A 21,635-nucleotide genomic window follows, 5' to 3' on the forward strand; every position below is an offset into this window, starting at 1 on the left:
TGGGGTAGAAAGTACAATATTTCCCTCTGAAATGTAGTAGAATGGAAGTATAAAGTAACACAAAATGGAAATACTCAAGTCAAGTACCTCAAAATTGTACTTAAATACAATACTCGAGTACAAAATTGCCATTTTTACTCAAATAAAAGATCTCCATACTTCTTCCACCACTGCTTATCAGGTACATTTACATATTAATTACCCTACAGCTGAAGTTGTGTGTACAGAGCTGTTGACGTGGAGCTGCCCTCACCTTAACTACCAGGAAGTGATTGGCACACACGCAGACGGAGGAAACTGAAACACACTTACACACTTTGGAAAGGTGAGTAAACAGCAACCATGTGGATGTGAGGTCCTCAAACTGTCTAGTCTTTCACAATTAGTCGTGTTAAAGTAAACGTGTTACTCATGGAAACCGAAACGCGTCTGTCACCACAGACAGATCGATAGTGAGACATTACCGCCTTTAAAACCAGCTGTTGAGATATTAATGGCGGTGAGTTTGGCAGGTTTCCAGCTACAAAACAGAAAATGATAGTAAATGTGTAACTCCCTGTTGTAGAAAAGAAGCAATTTTAAAAGTACTAAATGCGCAATATGGAGCATTTCCTTGTTGTAACGCGGAAAAGCGCTTATTTAACCCGCAGGCACACAACGAGCTGTGTTTAACATTAAACCCGTATTAATATAACACTGTACAATAAGCTACACAGAATTTTACGTAGTTACTAGGGAACTAACTGCTAGTAAACCATTAGTTAACGGCCAGTTCCATAATCAAATTTAACAGAGTAATCATTTGTTAATAATTACTTAATTGAGAAACGAATGTGGAACGACCTGATAATTGATGAATCATTGACAAGTACCTCCCTACTAATCCTAATGGAGGACTAAATAGTAGATACTGATGAGTTAATAGAGAACAACAGACTGGAAGTTATTTACCCAGTAGGTAATGATTAGTTCATGAATATCTGTGAATGGATCATACTGACCACTTTCTCTAAAATTATGATGACGTAATGAGATACTACTCAGTATTATGTACCACTTTATTTGGGGGGGCACAAAAAGGGTAAGTAATTGTAAGATAATGTTGAAATAATGAGGGACTACACAGTAACTACTCAGTATTATGTACCACCTTACTTGGGACACACAAAAACGTAACTAATGTTTAAGTAATTAGTAACCAATGAGTTACTAGTTACTAGTTTTGTGCCACTCAGCACAAGAAAGTGTCAGTATGATGGGTTCACCAATATTCATTAGCAGTTGTTTCCTCATTTGTTCCTCATGTGTTCCTCTTTTGTTCCCTGGTAAATTTATGTAGCTTATTGTAAAGTTACCATATAACTTCTCCATAAACACACAAGCATCTGTTTTGACTGTGTTTGTTCACTTGTGTGTGTGTGTGTGTGTGTGTGGCAGGTTCAGTGCTGCAGCCTGTGATGTTGAAATGAAGATTCATGCAAAGGTTGTCTCCTACTTTGAATCTTGTAATTCACCTGTGGACAAAGAAGGATACCTCTACAAGAAGGTAAGACAACATAATTAAAGCAATATTCAAAGTTTAGAAGAAGTAGAACAGATGTTTTTGCCTTTTGAGCAATTAACATAATACATGTAAATAACCAGCTGTGATATATATTTGATTGCAACAATATTTTGAATGCTGTAGTCACCTTGGAAAAAGAAGCAAAAAAGTCATACTATAGATTGTCCAGAGCTTTCAGCAACATATCAGCAAAATTTCCAACAAGTGAACTTGTGGCAAGATTTCTTTTGTCAAATGCTCAATGTTTTATTTAACAGTTTTAAGGTGCAATTTAATTTCATTAAACACTCAGTTATGGCTGCAACTTAAGATTATTTTCAGTATCGATTAATTGATTAGTTGTTTGGGCTATAAAATGTCCGCAATGGTGAAAAATGTCAATGACTGTTTCCCAAAGCTCAAGGTGACGTCCTCACATGTCGTCTTTTGTCCTGAGCAACAGTCCACAACCCATATATATTCAGTTTACTATCATAGAGGACTAAATAAACCCTAAAATATTCACATTTGAAAAGCTGGAATCAGAGAATGCGGACAGTTTTTTCTTTAAAAAAATGACTCAAAATGATTAATCAACTATCAAAATAGTTGACCTCCCAGTAAACTGTTTATTTCACCAAACCCGTTGTGTAAGGAATTGAGTAAAAGAGCCATTTGTAAATGAGCCAGTAAACCACAGATGATACAAATGTCACACAGGGGGAGATAAAGACTTCTTATCAGAAGCGCTGGTGCTTGCTGAAGGGGAACCTCCTCTTCTACAAGGACCGGCCAGCTGACCGGGACGTGATAGGAGTGATTGTTCTGGAGGGCTGCACCGTCCAGTTGTGCGAGTCCGAGGAGCAGTTTGCCTTCTCGCTGGTGTGGAGCGAGCCGGGACTGCGAACGTACAAGTTTGCCGCCGAGGACCAGGCCAGTCAGGAGAGCTGGATCAAAGCACTGCTGTCGGCCAACCACAACTACCTTGCTCTGCTAGTGATGGACCTGGAGAAGAAGTACAGAGGTGAGAGACAGAAAGGCTGAGAGGCTTTTTAAATCTTTGGGTGAAAGAGAGAGCAGCCTTTGTTCAAGAGAGCAGCTGCATTGCATCACTGTTTACAGCCCCCACATCATCCACCATGTACATGATGGTACATGGTATGCTGGTATGCTCTGTCAGTATGTACATAACTTAAGTTTATAACAATCCATTTTTAGACTTTATCAAAGAGGGGTTGATTCATCTCTGCAGTTGTTTTTGAAGATGTGGTTTGTGGTTTTGTTGTTAGATTGTAAGGTGTAAGATTTTCAAGGTATTTTGTCCTCTTCTGCGTCATGTACCTGGGAAAGTATGAAAATCCGGTTTAACAACAACACGAACTGCAGCCTCAAAATAGAATAAAGTATTTATTTACCATACATGTATTTGTTTTTATTAATCTCCTCATATCTACACATATTTATTAGTAATAGATGTGTAATTAAATGAATTAAATATCTTATCATGTTTTGTTTTTTTAGTTTTAATTTTATTTCTGTGTCATGCCAAACATTTGGCCCATCCCAAATGGGATTACAAGACACGACTATTTTACAAAACACGCATCTTCCAGTAATACATATAAAAAACTTATACAGAAGCATGTGGAAAAAGAAAAGAAACACAAATAAAAAAAAAGAAACAATACAAAGCAAAAATCCCAAATGACCTGTTCACAGAAAAGAACTGTTTAACATTTGATGGTGATATTGCCTTTAGGACAGTGGCTTAAACTCCCTGAGCGTCATGGAGCAGTTACAATAAACACCCCCATAAACAAAGACCTCTCTTAAAGCGGTCTGTTCTCCAGGTAAACCTTTCTTTTAGGTTTAGAAAGAGACATTTTGGTGCCAGATGTGCCAAATCAGAGCGCTGTAGGTCAACAAGTTGTGCAGTTAGACACAGCTCGCTAAATGTTAAATGTGACGTAGAAAAGATAATTTTTATCCTCCAACTTTCACTAGAATATTAATTGGTTACTGAAATAAAAAGAATGGGAAATAGGTAAAACCAGGAAGTTAATATGTGGATTTAAAAATAAATTTAAAATATACATTTGTCTCACAGACCAGATTGGTGGCCCCTGAGAGGTCTGTTTTAGGGTGTTAAACAGTTATTGGCGTCCATCATTATGAATTCTATGAGAAATTAAAGAAGATATGTTATATGAGACGATAGATATGTATGTAGGCTGGGTCGGCCATTAATTTTAGTGTTGGTGATTTGATCCTTGGTCACTCCTGTCCATGTGAAAAAGTGTCCTTGACCCATACACTGAACCCCAAATTTCTCCTGATGTGTGTGCAAAAGAAAAAATGAAAATTGCTTTGTGTAAAAATAATCTTCCAAATTAATTTTCTAGTCTTTCTGTTCTATTTCTGTTTCTCTGTCTGTCTTTGCTCTTGTCTTCAGATACAGTAGGTGAGCTCGGTGGCCCAATCAAGACTTTCACCATGCCAAATTTCAACACACCAGAATTTGGATATCCTGCAGCCGGTCTGAGCGCACAAACTTCAACGTTAACTCCGTACGCAGCACCGGGTGTGGGAGCAGGATCCAGTCTGAGCTCCAATCCAACGCTTCAAGCTCCGACCATTTCATCCAGATCAACCAGCAAGAGATCCCCCAAACTCTGGTCCAAGAGGAATGCAAATGTGGTGCCCATTAACACTCCTGCTCCACCCATGGGGGAGTGGTCAGGGGTATGTTTAGGCACCAAGGAGGATTTCAGTAAATTGCATGAGGACTTTGGAAAGGAAGTAAAGGAACTGATTGCTGATTGGTCAAAAAGGGGACAAGGCGGTGAAGTTGTCCAGGAAGAGAACCTGATAGATTTTGGCTGATGAATGAGTTGTGTTCACAGTGTCTAAACCTTAATTTGAATAACCGCAGTTGCAGTAAAGCTGTAATGTAAATAGGAATTAGAATGAGAGTACAGTGCCACACTATTTGTTAAGATATATTTGTATATATGATAAGAACATACTGTTTCTGCTTTTGCTTATCATGCCATAGAGTAAATAAATGATTTATTATCTCCCACTCTGTTGACCTTTGTTCCTTATTACAGTCCAGTGATTTTACACATGAAGCTTTGAAAACAGGTCATAAGACTTTTCAAAGACACCGACACCAACTGCAAATATGGCCTCTATGTAATTTATCTAATCTAGGTTAAAAACTATATTTTCTATTGATGTTTACATTGATCATCGACACAATTGACCAAGTAATCAGCAGGGCTGCCTGGTATCATTTGAAACTAAAACTTAATTTTAATCTGATTAAATATGAATTAGATAAAATCACAAATCTGACCAGAAATCAACGCTGACTCAGATTTTGACAGTTTTCAATCAGCAACTAATCGATTGGTCAATTGACAGAAAATGAATCAGCAACTATTTTGATATTTGATCAATCCTTTTGAGTCATTTTCTTCTAGCAAACATTCATTGTTTCAAGCTCCTTAATTGTGAGCATTTACCGCTTTACTTTGTCATATGTGACAGTAAGCTTAATATCTTTGCATTTTAGACTGTTGGTCGGGACAAAACAAGACAATTTTCACTAATTTCTGATATTTTATGTACCAAATGATTTATCAATTCATCCAGAAAGTAATTGACAGAATAAGCCAACCTATTTTCAGTACGTGGTGCAACAGACATATTTTTATCAGTACCAAAAAGTCTTGTTGTTGGATACCAATACCTATTAATCAGAAATCAAATATTATTGATCACTTAAATGTCCATTTATTCAATATATGCCTTAAATTTAAAAATCACTTTAAAAGCAGGTTTGTGGCTGCGTGGGTAAAAAAGGATCGGCAGATGTATGGGGGGCAAAGCAGGCCAAGAAGGGTGAAGTATGTCAAATTTTAGAAGAGAGTCAAAATGGCTGAGAAAGAGAATGGTGGGGGGAGGCAGGGCTATTTCAGTCTGTCCAGCTGTCTTGTTTTTATGGTCTTAGACAGAGCTTCGTCTCTTTCTGTGTCTCTCTTTTCACCTTCAAGCCCATACTTGAAGTGACTGCTCTCCTGCCAGTGACCTTCTTCACATAGGATTGAACTTTTGCTTACCTTTTTTTGCAAATAACTGTGTCGGGTATCGGATCAGATAAAATCAGCCCTCGAAATATTTATAAAAAGTCAGAGACACATTGGCCCCTTTAGAAATATTAGGTCATATTTTGCTATGTGAAACACTAGGCCTACAACTCAGTCGCAGAGACGCAGTATCAGTTCACACTGGTGCTCCTTCCGAATACATACCTTAGCTGTACATTTGTGTGATTGATGGCAGCCAATGGAGCTCATATATGGAGTTTGGTGGGTGGACCTCTGTCCTGCTGTTCTACAGCAACTATACTGGGCACATCCAGGAGCAACCCAAATTAGTGCATCCGTGGTGGGAAAGCTGCTCATTTAGTCCAATCATCATTTGCTGTTTTCCATCACAGATGCAGATATTAAGAAATCCTGCAATCAATGACAGAAATCAACTAGTCAGAAATGTAAAATGAAACATAATATGTGTTAATACTAAAAGTATTACACACAACATTTGCACCTGTGTTAGTATTCAGGGACTGTTTACACTGCTCATTGATGCAAAGCCACTGTTTCCACGCCTAACAGTTGTTAGTCATTACTGGATCAGAACCAGTGTTCATCAGCCAACTGTTTTCAGGTTTCATGACTGTTTATAAAAGCTGTTGGCCACTAACAGATCTGGGCACAAATAACAGACCGAACTTATCATTAAGATAGGTGATGACTTCTAGATATTTTAACTGCAATTACATGTTGGCACATTGAGCAGCTTGAGGCAATTAAATAATAGAAAGCATGAGTTGACTGTCCCAGACTTGTGTGTATCAAGGGAATAAAGTGGCAACAGCCTCCCATCACACACCAGATTCTGCTCTCTCATGGTGGATATAAAAGAAAGAGAAATAGCCACAACAAAGACTCTCAGTGTGTCAAGAAGAAGAAGATGAGTACGGGGGTTGTTCAGTTGTCCGTCAGCAGGCTCTGTCTGTCAGTTTGGCCATATTAGTCCACAGATGACACCAAAGTCATGCCTGTGTGTTGGCATTGAATTCACCTCATTCCAAGACTCCTGGGACCTATTTTGGAGCATCAGTAAGCTGATACGCCCTGCCATCTCCTTGCTCCTCCCTCTTTCTGTTACTTTCCCTCAGCTTGGTTTTCCTGCCTAAGCTGATCGTGTGGCTAAAGTTAGCCCCCAAGGGGCTAGTATATAAGGCCCCAAAGGTCCAAAGCATACATGTCAGTCACATCGGCTTGGCGTAGGCTTCTCTTCTTCACCAACAACAACCCCACAAAACTTGAGAGATGGTGAGTGTGGCCATGTTCCTTGGAAGAACAGTCTCTAGGATGTAGGATCTTCTCTGCACTAAAGTGATGAGATGAAAGCATCACTGATACATTTGCTATCTGGATTACCGACAAGTGAAGCAAAATTGTCTATAGGAAATAGACAAATTGAACTGAGCCTACCAAACTTTGGATCTGGACCCAGTCTTAACTTTTATCTACTGGCTTGAGCTAAAGTCTGGCCAACATCTTAAACCATAACCAAGATAAAATACTGGGATATAATATTTTTGGGGATCATTCCCTTGTTATTATAGTCCCCAAAGCCATTACAAAATACTTTACCCTAAATTTGGCAATACATTCAAAATGTACAGTGAAAAAAAACCACATTCGCACAAGAATGTGCGACTCTGTGCCACCAGATTTAATTTATAGCTATGTTTTATAGATTTTTGAAATGTTCTTTTCTTAATCTTAGTCAGAATATTGATGTAGAGGTGAACCTTAGTGTCCTTTTGTTAGTCAGGAAGATCCTGACTGTCTGTTTGGTTAATGAACTGTGTGTTTGAATAGTATTTTACCTTTCACCTTTTTCCAGGCACCCAAGAAGGCCAAGAGGAGGCAGCAGCAGGGTGAGGGTGGATCCTCCAACGTGTTCTCCATGTTTGAGCAGAGCCAGATCCAGGAGTACAAGGAGGTAAAATTTTCTTCATTTGATCTTGTATCACAAAGCTTTTCCAGTAGTGTAAATTGGGGTTCTTCTTAGCTATGTTTGTGGTGCTCATGTAACTGATGACTCCATGCATCATTTGACATCTGAGGTAATTTGACCCTGAAAGATATATGGTTAGACCTGATCGGTTTGCCTGCATGACAGCAAAAAATGTCCTTATCAGCATGACAGCACAGTAAATTTAAGCTTGACCAGTGATAGCAGCTACCTCTTCCCTGAAGCAGCTCAGTAATCCTCCTTCTGTGACCGCACTGGAATGCTGCCCAACAGCTGGTGGAAGCTTATATTAACCAAAGCGCGAAAGAGTGACTTGAAGTAGAAAGATCAAGAGCTTATCTGAGTTCAGTGTACCTGATCTTGAGTGTACACAAGAAGAGAAAGGGGGAGAAAACATTACTTTACTACCACCAGAAGGTTTTTTGTGACATTTGAGGATGTAGAACTTTTCTCAAGTAGGAAATTATTGTTGTTGATGTAAGATTGAAAAAACCCGATCAGGCATCATCCTGGGGATTGTCCCCAAAGGAAAGAGAATACAATAGCTGCAGTAGCTCAGCTGATGCATTGGAGGCCTCAAAGGTGAGAGAACGTTGGTGACAGAAGAAAAATTTGTCACAAGGCAAAAAAAGAGGAGGAGGAGTGGGGGGAGTGACAGCTGTAATCAATACCTCCTCCCTAAATGTCGCAAGGGGCTTGTCTTGCATTCCGAGACCATTTTAACACCTTAGAAAGACAAGTGGCCTACCAGCTGCCAAACCCCAAAAGGTTTGCAATGCCATCTTTGGTTTCACTGGGGCTACTCTCAGTGATGTGCAAAGAGAGGTGGGGAACAGCTCCGCATTTACACGTTTACGTTGCCACACTACCTCGCTCAAGTGATCATCACAAGAAAGTCTTGTGACAAGGACATATGAGAAATGTAGGGATCACCCCTCACCCTTTTACTCAACTGTCCCTGGCAGGCTTTCACAATCATTGACCAGAACAGAGATGGCATCATCAGCAAGGACGACCTCAGGGACGTGCTGGCCACTATGGGCCAACTGAATGTGAAGAATGAGGAGCTTGAGGCCATGGTGAAGGAGGCCAGCGGCCCCATCAACTTCACTGTCTTCCTGACCATGTTCGGCGAGAAGCTGAAGGGTGTGTTGACAGTTCACTTCTTCCTTGCTTGTTGCTTTCATAAATAATTTTCTTTTGTTCGTTTTGTTTTTGTCTTTTGTAATTGAGGGCAATTCAGTTAAGTGGTCTGATTTTCCCCTTTAGGCGCTGATCCCGAGGACGTTATCGTGAGCGCTTTCAAGGTCCTGGACCCCGAGGGCACTGGCGCAATCAAGAAGGAATTGTAAGAGCTTTTCATCGTCAGCTTACCTTCCATCACACCAATTTTCCTGAATCAAGATATCTCATATATATTTTCACCCATTTTCTCCCCCCAGCCTTGAGGAGCTCCTGACCACCCAGTGCGACAGGTTCACCGCTGAGGAGGTGAGCTGATCAGTTTTTGTCCCACTCTGTATTCACATTCTGTTGTTACTGGTTGTGAGACATTTCTTTAATCCCTTCTCTGCAGATGACCAACCTGTGGGCTGCTTTCCCCCCTGATGTGGCTGGCAATGTTGACTACAAGAACATCTGCTACGTCATCACACACGGAGAGGACAAGGAGGAGTAAATTCGCCTCTCTCCAGATCTCTACCTCCGTTCAAACCTATACACGCCCCACCATCTACTCACCCCCTCCTCTCCAAAGCCGTGCTTCCTTACACACGCTCGCGCCCCGGCCCACTCTTTCCACTTGCCAAACCACTACGAAAAGACTTGTCTCCTTTATTGAGATGCTCAGTGAGAGGACTGAAGGCCGTGGGGGTGTTTGTGTGTGAGTACCAACGGGGGAACATGGGATTATTTTCAATAAAAATAATCTTGTGATACTGAAACACTCTCTCTATCTCTGTCCCTGCCTCTTGTTCCTTCTGCTTTTCCTCCCCATCACTCATTCTGTCCTCTTGTGTTTAGGCCAACAGTGCATGCATCATACCTACGTACATCTTATGTCAGTGTGTCAGTCATGACGTCTCTTGGGTGCTGTGGTGCATGCACAGTCAATTACTTGAAACAAGTAAGCAGCCTGACCCAACTGGTCTGTTAGTCTAAACCGGACACAGAGTGTTTAATGGTTTTGTCCCTTTGCATTGTATTGCAGAGGAGTGTACTGTAAAAGAGCGGGAGTACTGTACTATAATAGTTTGCCTACCCCTCTCTTTTTAATCTGTCCTCCTCTCTTATGCACAGGTATGAAAGGAAAAGTTGCAGTGAAAGGAGGAAAGCTTGATTTTTATTAAAATCTTGTAAATAGAGAAAGAGATGGCGAAAGATGGTGAGCGGGAGGAAGCGAAGAAATAAACTAAAGTAAAACGTCTTTGTTTTGATTCTTCCCCCTCCCTCTCACTACTGTTTCTCTCCTGTTGTTGTGACTGTGTCTGTGTCTCCACTGTAACGAATAAAGAAGTACAAATAAAATCCACTATCTTTCGTACGACACTGTGTCTGCTGGTTTAAGTGGGGGCGTGGGTGACAGCGCTGCTGGTTGACAGTGGACAGCCCTGTAGAGCACTGACTGCACACTGACTGTAATATGTATATGGTGAAGAATTATCAAGATTTAGATTACTCTAATTTACTCTTAAATGGTAATTGCAATTGAGGATATGAATTGGTCAAATCCACTAAATTGCACGGAAAACTGATCACCTCTTTAAACTCAAGACACAAAATATGCATATCAGAGGGACAAAATAATGGAAACACCCAATAACACAAGAATAACACATATCTAGCGTAACACTGGTTACTCTTAGTGCTACTGCATTACAACTACTTTCAAGACATGGGTTAAGTAAAAGCAATTTTACAGTTGGACAACATAACCAATACTTCACTTCCCTGTCTTACTTGCAGTGTGTCACTCCACCAACCTAAACAATTACTAACACAACATTATGCAGTCCCCAACTACAAAAAATGACATTTTATACTATAAAATATAATTATTATCAATTAAATTATGTAAATCATCAGTAAAAATAATAAACGTATAGATAAACGCATAAGCACATAGATAAAAAATAAACTTAAAAAAATAAATAATATCTTATATTAGTAAGGACATTATTGTCATAAAAAGTTCCCGACCTTCACTGAACCATTAATAAGTATGTTGCAACATAAAGGTGATAAATACTGGCTGATGACAGTCTTGCTGTCCATTTTGTTTCCATAACTCTCATCCAACATCATTTCTGTTTTTTGTCCACTAAAATGAAAAATTAGATGAAAACATCCACAGTAGGACACATCCAGTGAAGATCTGTTTTTTCCACTCAGTGAACAGAGGTATGGTATGTCATGCGATCTTTAGCATTAATTCTTTTTTCTTCACTGATTTTACATTAAAAGTAATGAAAATCTAGATAATGATGATGATGATGGTGTGGCTTGTCAAGTTTTGATGCTCACTGCCACACCTATATTATTCAAATCCATGACTTAATCAAACACAGTAGGTCATATTGTCACTTTACTAACTAGCGAGGAGTCGGCTCAGCATGTTCAGCTGCTGTAGGTGTTTTGACTGTGATTGTTGGTCATGGATGCTATTTTGCTACCAGAAATGTAGACATTCCGATTGACCTCAACCCAGTCTTGTTTTTAGCTTTGACACTCCCCTGTTATTGGGTTTTGTGACTTCTTTATCTTCAGGACTCTGAAGAGATCAAACTGCGGAGGAGGAGTGGTTCATCCCCAGAAGAAGAAGGCTCAACAGAGAATCATCAACAACCTTGTCATTACCTTTATTTCCTATCTTCCTCCAATAATCATTGTATTTGTGTCCCAGTTTCTGAGCTTGGATGACATTACCATCTGCTGCCTAGATGTGATTCCAGTAATGTCATTATCACTGCAGTAGGAAATACAGCCTCGCCCATCCTGCATTTGAAGAATCTAGGAAAAGTGGACTGGCTAAAATGTTGCAAGCAGAAATGAACATAATACAATCTCTGTTTTTATCATTTCAGTTTCTATTAACAAAATTTGCCACAAATTTCAGTTTGTGTGCAGTTTCCTCTATATAGTGTTCTAGTCAGTTGGGCTGGAAACTATTTGCTCATAGTATGAATATGAACATGAGTTTTGAAAAAAGTGAATTTTTGTTCATTTATATTCATGTATTTGATAGATAGCGTGTTATTCTGCATATATACCTGCTACCAATTTTAAATTATGTTTTTTTAATATCTACCATATTTAATTTAGCTACATATATTCATATAGTGCCATAGAGACAGACATTTCTGGGGTTCATAATCAAATGACAAATACGGTAATTGTAAATTTTCTCTTTGTATTGTAACTGAATGAGTTGAAATAAATGAAATCCATGCTGTTATATTCCTCTTTGCTTTAGTGGTGGTGAGGTTATTTAGAATTTCCAATACTTTATTCATTCATTTCTTCAGTCATTTTGTTTGTTTCCATGTATACAGCTTTGAGGATGTCCTAATGTAACCATAAAATACACACCCCGAAAGTATTTCAGTGCACTTTTCTGGCACTCTGAATCATATAATACTGAGTGAGATGTTGCATCTCATTGACCAGGTGTTGTCTGGTGCAATCTGTGGTCTGTAAACAACATAGGAAGCAATTTATGTCACTGCATGTTTGTTTGGCATCTGTCAGTAGCCACCACCTCGTTTACATTGAAACCTCACTTACCATTTACAAAACACTGATGGTGACAGGCAGTGGAAAGTGACTGGTCATGAATGAGTGTGACAAATTAGACCTATAGAGAAAGACTTGCATATTCAAAGCAAGATACATTTTTCACAACTAGACAGGGGAGGCATCGTGCTAGTTGTTTATCAGCCATGTGTATCACACATGGTTAAGGTTTTAGTGCTCCTAGATATCTTTAATAAACTTGATATACAGTATCAGTCAAAAGTTTGGACACATTTTCTCATTCAAGTGAAGTGGAAGGTGTGTCCAAACTTTTGACTGGTACTGTAACTTGATGATACATAAAATGATATATAAACTTAATAAATGATTATTTGCGCATTATGATGTCATTGTTGGTTATTATTTGAATTTTTCATTCAAAACTTAGTAAAAATCGCTTTTTAAACATAAAAATAACAATTCATATCATTATTAATTATATTATTATTTCAGGTAAACAATTTTTTTCGATACTGCGTCTATCTATCTTAAAATCTATGTATACACACAGTACAGAGCTATAAAAATCAATATATCATGACTGCGTGACGTTGACATCAAACTCAGGAAGTAAATGTATCATCAACGAAACAAAAGTCTCTATTCAAAATGAAAGCGCAAATTATGTCGCTGTTAAAATACTGAGTTTAGTAAGTGAGTAGGACTACAGAACAACAAGAATAATCCCTTGATGCAGGAGTTTCAGACTGAATATGGATGCCTACTTTAGCTGGACTTGACTTATCTCTCAAAACAAACGCTTCCAAAAAGGCTCTTCCTAATAAGTGTTTTGTTTTGGAAATACCGGCAGGAAACGGCGTGTGACGTTTGACCCCGAGCAGTGTTATTATTTATCCCACCCGTATTCCGCGAAGACCCGCCCTTCTCTGCCTCTGATTGGTTTTGACAGTGATATTCTTAACCCAACCCAATCATCTCCCTCCTCATGCTTAAATCTGACCAATCTTATCAACGAAGGCAAAGAGCACTAGCCAATCAGAGGCATGAAATGGCAGAGAAGGGCGGGTCTTTGCGGAATGCGGGTGTTGAGGAAAAATAAGGCCCCTGATCAGAGTGCAGGGCAACAGTGCAGACTGCCTGTAACTGTAAATCATTTCAGGCCCGCTTTCTCGCCACAAACTAGGAATAGTAATGTGGTAATGTGGACCTTCGGCTGCGGAAGCCATCGACACCGCTGTCGCCCCGCCGTGCCTTTGTGAGTGCTAACGGGCCGAGAGACCCACCATGGCCTCACCGTTACCCCGCTGCACAGCTGTCAGACTCCCCGCTCTGGCCGCCGCCGTCCTGCTTTTGGTGTCGGTGCCCAGTGTACAGTCCTCTCAAGGCGACAAGGAGCCGGTTTACCGAGACTGTGTGAAGCAATGTGTCCGTACCAACTGCACCGGAGCTCGGCTACGGGGCTTTCAGTCCGCCCAGCCGCAGTACATGATGCTGACAGGTGAGTTGTTGTTCTTGTTGTTGTTGTTGTTGTTGGCAGGTAAATGAAGCTAACTTAGTCTGCTAGCAGTCTGTAACCTCTTCCTACACGTAGCAATCAAGGTACAATATCAATAACACTTGTTCAAAGTGAGAGTCAATCACTGTGTAGTTTCTTGTCCATGTAGCTGCTCTCTGCTGGCTGCTGTGTGACTTTTAATCTCGTATATTTTCTCATCTTTGACGGTTCATGAAACATGTGAGTTTATGTGTCATAAACCTGAAAACAGCCTTGAAAGTTGAAAGCCAGTTTTTCTGGCTGAGCAAGGTGTCACAAAAGGCCTATTGTAACTCCACCCAAGGTCCATATCATTAGCAATTGTATGGTGTGTTTGTGTGAGCTTTAAAAACTCAATTTGGCATTAAAATTTGAAAAATGTGAAAAGAAGAACTAATTAATAAAGGGCAAGACAAGGAGAGAATAGAGATCGAGAGGTAGTCATTTCTTCTCTCCTGCTGCAATAATTGGAAGAGGACATTTTCAGTAAAAAAAAAAAAAAAAAAAAAGGTTTCTAGATGTATTCTGTTGTTGATAGTTTATAGTTAAGTTGTCAGAGGTTTTTCCAACTAGAGCCCATTCAGTTCATCAGATGAGCCAGTAATAGCTTCAGAACTGCAATGATTAGTTGATTAATCGATTAGTTGCCAACTGTTAAATTAATCAAGTCATGTCAATTTTACTTTATTTATATAGCGCCAAATCAGAACAGAAGTTATCTCAGGGCACTTTTCATGTAGAGCAGGTCAAGACTGTACTCTTTAATTTACAGTCACCAACTATTTTCAATTCATTGTTTTGAGTAATTTTTTAAGAAAAAAATATCCAGATTCTTTGATTTCAGCTTTTTGATTGTGAATCTTTTCTGCTTTCTTAAGTCTTCTATAACAGTACACTGAATATTTTTGGGTTGTGGACAAAACAAGACATTTGAAGACGTCATCGTGGGTTTTGGGAAACAGTGATCAATATTTTTCACCATTTTCTGACATTTTATGGACTAAACAACTAATCGATTAATGGAGAGAAAAATTGACAAATTAGCCGATAATGAAAATAATTGTTGGTTGCAGCCCTACTAGTATACACAGAACACTGATAAATTTATTTCTCAAATGTATAATATCACATTCTGTACATATCTTAGTCACAGTTTATTAATAACAAAATTTAAAAGATTCTAATCAAAAATATTTGTTCCATTTATGTGTTTATGTTAAACATGAATCAGCTGAAACTCTCAAATATCAGTATTGGTATTTATCTACATCAAAAATCTGAGATCAGTTTGGCTGTAGTTTCAGCACCTTGTTATGACCTCAACTGCTCTCTCTGTTCCTGTCGTCCAGGCTGGACATGTCGTGATGACTGTCGCTACCAGTGCATGTGGACCACGGTAGGCCTTTACCAGGCCGAGGGGTACAGAGTCCCACAGTTCCATGGCAAGGTTGGTGCTTCTTATTCATACAGAGGCCAATATGACATCGAAGTTATACAGGTTTCATCACAAACATAACATCAAGTTACTCAGTATTGCAGAGGATGCTGGATTCTGTCCTCGAGGGTCTTTTCCAAGTTCTCCAGTGTTGATTTTATTTAACCTATTCGAGTCCAATGTTGTGAAATGATGAGTGATATCTTTTGACTTCTCCTAGTGGCCATTTGCACGCTTCCTGTGTTTTGAGGAGCCGGCGTCAGCCCTGGCCTCTCTGCTTAACGGCCTGGCTTGCCTACTCATGTTGATGCGCTATCGGAGCACAGTGCCACGCCAGAGCCCCATGTACCACACCATCAACGCCTTCTCTCTGGTCAGTCCAGTGCTGTAGTTAGTCGAGTCAGACAGAGGACATGAAATGACTTAAAACACTAAAATACACAAGTACCAGCAGGTGTTTACATTTGTGTCATGACTGAATTACACTGCATATCTAACAAGAGCCTGCATGTGTTTCTCTAGGTATCTCTTAACGCCTGGTTCTGGTCCACAGTGTTTCACACCCGGGACACCTATCTCACTGAGGTAATGGTGGTTGTTAAGTGTCTAGAGTCTTTATCATTGTAAAGCTGAAATAAAAAAAAATAAAAAGTAGAAAATATATTTCTTGATCTAGTTTTTTTGAAAAACCTGTTAAAGAGTTTTGTTTGTCTCCATCTAACTCACATAAAATGAATAATCTCACACCTTTCAAAGCAGCTAGAAGAAACCTTTTCACATCACCAGCAGTCAGTGATTCAGTGTTGATTAAGAAAAACACTATAGGTGTAGCTTTATTATGTGGTGAACTGCGACAATATCTTTCCAAGCAGTGCAGTATATTTTCTATAAAATACAACAGGCACAAGTCTTTCTTTTCTTGATCTTGACGTTTCTTGTTTCTGTTGTTGGTAAACGGTCTGTATGTGTTGTTTTCTTTCAGAAAATGGACTATTTCTGTGCAACAGCAGTGATTCTTTACTCCATCTATCTATGCTGTGTCAGGTAAGCTCTAAAACATGTATTCTATTCCACATGCCCTGCAAACCTAAATCACATTCAGCTCGAGTAATCATTGACCCTGTATAACATTCCCGTCCAATGTTTCCTGAATGAAGATGTGATATTTCTGAAGAAGATGGCCAACTTTGAGAAAAAACCTTCTGAGACTGAGAATGTAAAATGTCTCAGTTATGACGCTTTCTGTTATTAGATCATATCTGTTCACACCGTCTCTTCCTTCTCGTCGACAGAACTTTGGGTCTGAGACGTCCAGGGGTTTCCAGCATGGTGGGAGTCTTGCTCATCTTGGCCTTTACCTCGCATGTATCCTACTTGACCTTTGTCAGTTTCGACTACGGCTACAACATGGCTGCTAACGCCACCATAGGTACAACAAAATGCTCAAAAGTCACATGAAAGCTCATATTTGCTTGCTCATAATAGCGTATTTTTGACAGTTGTGTTATTTTGAATACTTTCCTATAGCTGTACTTTATTATTAATATCTAATATCATCAACTGTTGTGCTGCTGCTGTCTCTTGTCCTGTTTTACGTTTTTCCTCTCTTTCTAGGCATGGTGAACCTGCTGTGGTGGCTGTGTTGGTGCTGGCAGAACCGGCGGACCCTGCCCTACTGGTGGAAGTGTGGCCTGGTGGTGCTGCTGCTTCACGGTCTGGCCCTGCTGGAGTTGCTGGACTTCCCCCCACTGCTCTGGGTCTTAGACGCTCACGCAGTGTGGCACCTCAGCACCGTCCCTGTGCACTTCCTTTTCTACAGGTTCGTCCGCTCACCCGCCTGAAGAAGATAAGCATTTCAGACGGCATCTGATAAAAAAGAATGATGCTTTTTTTTTTAGAGGAAATGAGAGAGAAAATGTTGCTTTTTTTCCCTCTTTTACTACATAAATTTGTTCTTTCAAAAACATTTCAATCGTTTTCCTTTCTTTGCTCCCCCTCCAGTTTCCTGATAGATGACAGCCTCTACTTGCTAAACACAGAGAAGATGGGCGTCAAAGTCGAGTAGGAGGAGCTCACGGCCTCGTCGCCACGCCTACATCCTCGCACCTCTCCAATCAGGGCAGCCGCACACCTGAACGTGGCAGTAGCTCAGCCTCCCAGATGACATGCATGACACCTTTTGCGACTATGACTTCCATCAAAGTAGACTTTGTTTACACTCTCTCTCTCGTTTTTTTAATTTTCTTGTATTTATTTGATGTTGTTTCTCTTTTTTTTTTTATTTTCAATGAGAATTATCACGATTGATGCTTGCTCTACTTTGCCTTGTAATGACATGTGCACTACTTTTCTTTTTTGTCGTCTATCAAAACTACAAAACAGGACGAAGGAAAAAGTGTTTTCTACCACAGCAGACCCAGTTTTTGAGTTCCAAATGTGACTGGGGTACATATCCTAATCCTCCCCTCCTTCATTCCCTGAATCCCAACGATCTGACAGAAGCTCGCTCGCACCAGCTTCAGCCCCTCTGAAGTAACCTCGCTTTGCACAAATGCAGTTTGCCACAGCTGACAATAGATGGCACCAAATCCCTTGCCACGCCATCTTAACCTACACCGTGTTGTCAGGCTCCATCTATGCCAAAAGTGGACTGGCGGACACAGAGAGGTGCCCCTTGTGAAGGGGGGCTGCCAGCAGATTGTTCGAGAGAGGGGGGAGGTGGTTTATGTTTAGAGGCTATTCTAGCTGACTGTGTTTTTTTTTCTTCTTTTCTCACCATCACACCTTTTATTTTTGTGCCTCTGTTGTTTCCACTGCTGCTTTTGTTTCTTAACACTCTTCAGGATCATTTCAGGTTATTATTTTCTTTTTCATCAGCTGCCTTAGTTATTTTAATTCTGTTTTTTTTTTTTCTTTTTTTTTTGTTGACCAGTCTGTGCTTTATTCTGTTGTTCTGTTTTACTTTGATGACTTGATTTTTTTGAATTGGGTGGACGATCAGGAAATTATTTTTTATTCACCTGGATTGCCTTTTAGTGTGAGTAAAGCGAGGAAATGTTTAAAGTAGAAAGAAATAAGCAACAGGAAGCCTCAGTCAGTGGAGCTTTTTTTTACATATATGAGGGGCAAATCAAGAGATTCTAATAAATTCTGGGGTTAAGGTGGTGTGTGTGTGTGTGTGTGTGAATGAGTGTTAAGGTGTTTGATTGACGCCCAGTATTTGGATTTGGTTGTGTTTCTTGCTGCAATATTTCCCCAGAATGACACACACACATTCAACCAGCTGCTTTACAGATATCGCCCTGTCATGTAAAATACTCCATCTCCCTCCATGCCTGCCTTACCTACTGTATCATAACCATAAGTTTCTTCTTATATATATATATATATAACATTTCTTATTTTGTATCAAATCTTTTTTTTTTCCCCTCTCAGAGTTGAGACCATGTATGTCTTCATCCCTCAGAGTTTCCCCTTCCATATGTGCACTTTACGGGTGTGTGTACATTTACGTGCGTTTCTTTTTTCTTTTTTTTTTTTTTTTTTTCTTTGTTTGAAATTCTGCCCATGCCTTTTGTATTTCTGTGTGCGAATGTGAACAATGACTGGTACGTGAGTGTGTATGCGTACACGCTGCCTTGTGTTGTTTTTGCCATCACAAACTGAAACTGCGTGTGTGTGTGTGTGTGTGTGTGTGTGTGTGTGTGTGTGTGTGTGTGTGAGAGAGCTAGATAGTGCTCACTCTTTTGTAAAACTACTGACGTATGTGTGACTGTGTCTGTGTGTGCGAGTGTGAGTGTGTGTGTGTGTGTAAATATATATATATGTTCGAGGTTTGCTGTGTGAATGTGTGGCAGACGATGGGTAAATTTAGCTTTGCTGACAGACAGCCTGGGATGGGGGTGGGGGAAGACAGAGGACGAAAGACACGGAGAGGTTTGGGTGGCAAAAAGATTCCTGAAATTGTGGCAGAGATACCGACCTTATGAGATGAGAAACAATATATAGCACATATTCTAACTGCTACTGGCCAAAAATGCTTATATTATCAGATGTAATCATGTTTATTAACCAGCAACGTTCATGAAATGAAGTGTCTGGGCCCCAGTTATGACAAAATTGTAAAAACAAGAGCTGTCAGTTTCCTATTAAAACAGACAGCACTTGTCTACAGGTAAGAAAATAACTGGATAAATCATTTCATTGGTATCTATTTTGGTAAGTTTAGGAGTATTCATTAAACAAATTCCACTCCCCACTTTGCTCAGTGAATCATTACATTGTTAATCTCCTTCCTTACTAGTAGCCACATCCGTCCTCTTCTCTCACTCATCTGCTGCCCTGTGCACCATCACCTCTCCCACTGAGTGCTCTTTCCTCCACCTCACATCTAATATTTGACCAAAAAAAAAAAAAAAAATCTTTAAAAAAGTGGAACAAATAAAAGTGTTCTTTGTTGATAAGGGACGGGGGCTCGGTTGTGTGTTTTTCCTACATGAGACTATTTCTATTTCTCAATGATATGATCTTGTGGAATGAGCTTTGTTGGCATTTGACCAAAAACCATTTTACACAAACATATAGTAAGACAAGAGGAGGAGAAGATGAGGAAAAGGGCAACTTTCTCTCATCACAGAATCTCTTTACTCTGAGACCTGGACCTGTATTTGTCAAACTTCCAAGAATTACACAACAGGAGTGCTGTGAAGAACCAAATGAGTTACAAAATTATTTGCAGATTAATAATAAGACAGATATCAAGCAACTTACTCCTTTAAGAGCAGCTCTCAAGTGATTACAAGATGAATAATATGTATACTCATATGAGGATTTATCCTACAGCTGACTTCTTAAATAGGAAAATCTTGAATTTTACTCACAAAAACTTGATTTTAGTTTCAGTTCACTTTCATTGTGTGAAATCATTAATATCTACAGTAGCAATTGACATGAAATTTACAGTAATCTAATATTTATAATACATACTAACAATAGGACATTGGCTGAAATAAAATTAAACATGAGCAGGAAAGACAAGTAAGTCAGAGAATTCATATAATTAGGAGAATTAAGTACCACATTTACAAGATGAAGATGCTTTGTACTGTTAGTGATTGCAAACAAAATCAGTATGAGTTGTATTTGTGTTTGAATCCCTGATAAATGCAAAAAAGAAAGAAAAACAGGCAACCAATCTATCAAATATTCAAATGAAAAGTAAAAAGTACACTAAAACAACCATGAATTATACATATTGCTTCAACGTATTATCATCACGACCAATGATACTTTGTACAATCACTTCAGAACAGGAGGTGCTGGTCTCTGTTTCACTGCAGACATCAAGGATCTTCTCTTACATGTAAAACTGTTTTTATGATTTAGATTTATATTTAAGTTTATGAGTAGGAGTAAAAGTGCAGGATTTTATGTTTAAATGTAACTTTTAGCAGCTTTATAAAAACACTTCCTTATGGAGGTCAATTAAAGCCACAACCGCCATTCATCTCAACTTCCTCATCTAACTACCACAATCTTTGTGCCACATCATCCAGACAAACTATTGAAACTGAAAGCCTTGTACTGCTTCTATTTATTATCAATGCATTTGATCATGGACCTATTCTTTATTGCACAGCCTTTTACTGCTGACATTGTATAGTTCTTTGCACTCTGGACATATTTCAGTAAGTGAGTCTGTGGTTCATCTCTTGTGCCATTTGTGGGAATATTACACGTGCAGATTCTGTCAAAGCTGTTATTATGTCTCTTATATCATGAAGGCACATTCTTCAAGGCCTACATTAGTGATTCTGGGTTGATCTAAGTGAGCAGATGATATTGATTGTCCAAAATTTATTCTTAGAAACCCGTTTTTTGCAATCTTTGCTGTAGTTGTCCTTGGACTCTCTCACTTGCACACAGTATCTCTCACCCACTTGCTGGCCCCCTCACTTTTCACCCCATACAAGCCCCAACAAATACTGATGTTTTATGAGTCACAGCCTCATTTTTGCAACCCCTTATATAATATTTTGTCACATTATAGGTGTAAATTTAAGCGTCAGTTTTGCATTTGACCTCTAAATGCATACTTTTTATAAATATTGCGAGGTTTTGCATGTTTCTACAGAGCCAGCAAACTTTATCCAAAACTTGATGCTTGAGAATTCCCTAATAAAACTTGGTTTATTCATTTCACAGAAGTTTACAACTGAGAAAATCGTCTAACCAGAGTGCTAAATTGGCTCCAT

At 39.3% G+C, this 21,635-nt stretch overlaps 3 protein-coding genes across 4 annotated transcripts; all 3 read left to right on the forward strand.

The window, feature by feature from the left end:
- The first annotated feature begins 217 nt into the window (after positions 1-217).
- On the forward strand, positions 218-4,625 carry LOC122971208 (sesquipedalian-1-like). Its single transcript, XM_044337757.1, has 4 exons — positions 218-325; positions 1,438-1,546; positions 2,264-2,567; positions 3,996-4,625. Exons 2-4 carry the CDS (start codon positions 1,466-1,468, stop codon positions 4,424-4,426), a joined length of 816 nt encoding a protein of 271 aa, XP_044193692.1. The 5' UTR covers positions 218-325; positions 1,438-1,465; the 3' UTR covers positions 4,427-4,625.
- A 2,215-nt stretch (positions 4,626-6,840) lies between these two features.
- Positions 6,841-10,202, forward strand: mylpfb (myosin light chain, phosphorylatable, fast skeletal muscle b). The gene is made up of 6 exons (XM_044338584.1): positions 6,841-6,948; positions 7,529-7,627; positions 8,626-8,806; positions 8,930-9,008; positions 9,103-9,151; positions 9,237-10,202. The coding sequence occupies exons 1-6, from the start codon at positions 6,946-6,948 to the stop codon at positions 9,336-9,338; spliced, it is 513 nt and encodes a 170-aa protein (XP_044194519.1). The 5' UTR covers positions 6,841-6,945; the 3' UTR covers positions 9,339-10,202.
- Positions 10,203-13,465: 3,263 nt separating this feature from the next.
- pgap3 (post-GPI attachment to proteins phospholipase 3) lies at positions 13,466-19,639 on the forward strand. 2 transcript variants are annotated; one of them, XR_006399548.1, is made up of 9 exons: positions 13,466-13,910; positions 15,296-15,393; positions 15,602-15,754; positions 15,904-15,966; positions 16,364-16,425; positions 16,674-16,810; positions 16,996-17,200; positions 17,383-17,583; positions 17,764-19,639. XR_006399548.1 is itself a non-coding variant. In XM_044338432.1 (8 exons), exons 1-8 carry the CDS (start codon positions 13,697-13,699, stop codon positions 17,444-17,446), a joined length of 996 nt encoding a protein of 331 aa, XP_044194367.1. In that variant the 5' UTR covers positions 13,466-13,696; the 3' UTR covers positions 17,447-19,639. The 2 variants fall into 2 exon arrangements, 1 of the variants encoding a protein (XP_044194367.1); XM_044338432.1 differs by having other exon boundaries at positions 17,383-19,639.
- The last annotated feature ends 1,996 nt before the right edge of the window (positions 19,640-21,635 follow it).

The sequence above is a fragment of the Thunnus albacares genome, chromosome 20 (assembly GCF_914725855.1).
Source record: "Thunnus albacares chromosome 20, fThuAlb1.1, whole genome shotgun sequence".
In the NCBI taxonomy this organism is placed as follows: domain Eukaryota; kingdom Metazoa; phylum Chordata; class Actinopteri; order Scombriformes; family Scombridae; genus Thunnus; species Thunnus albacares.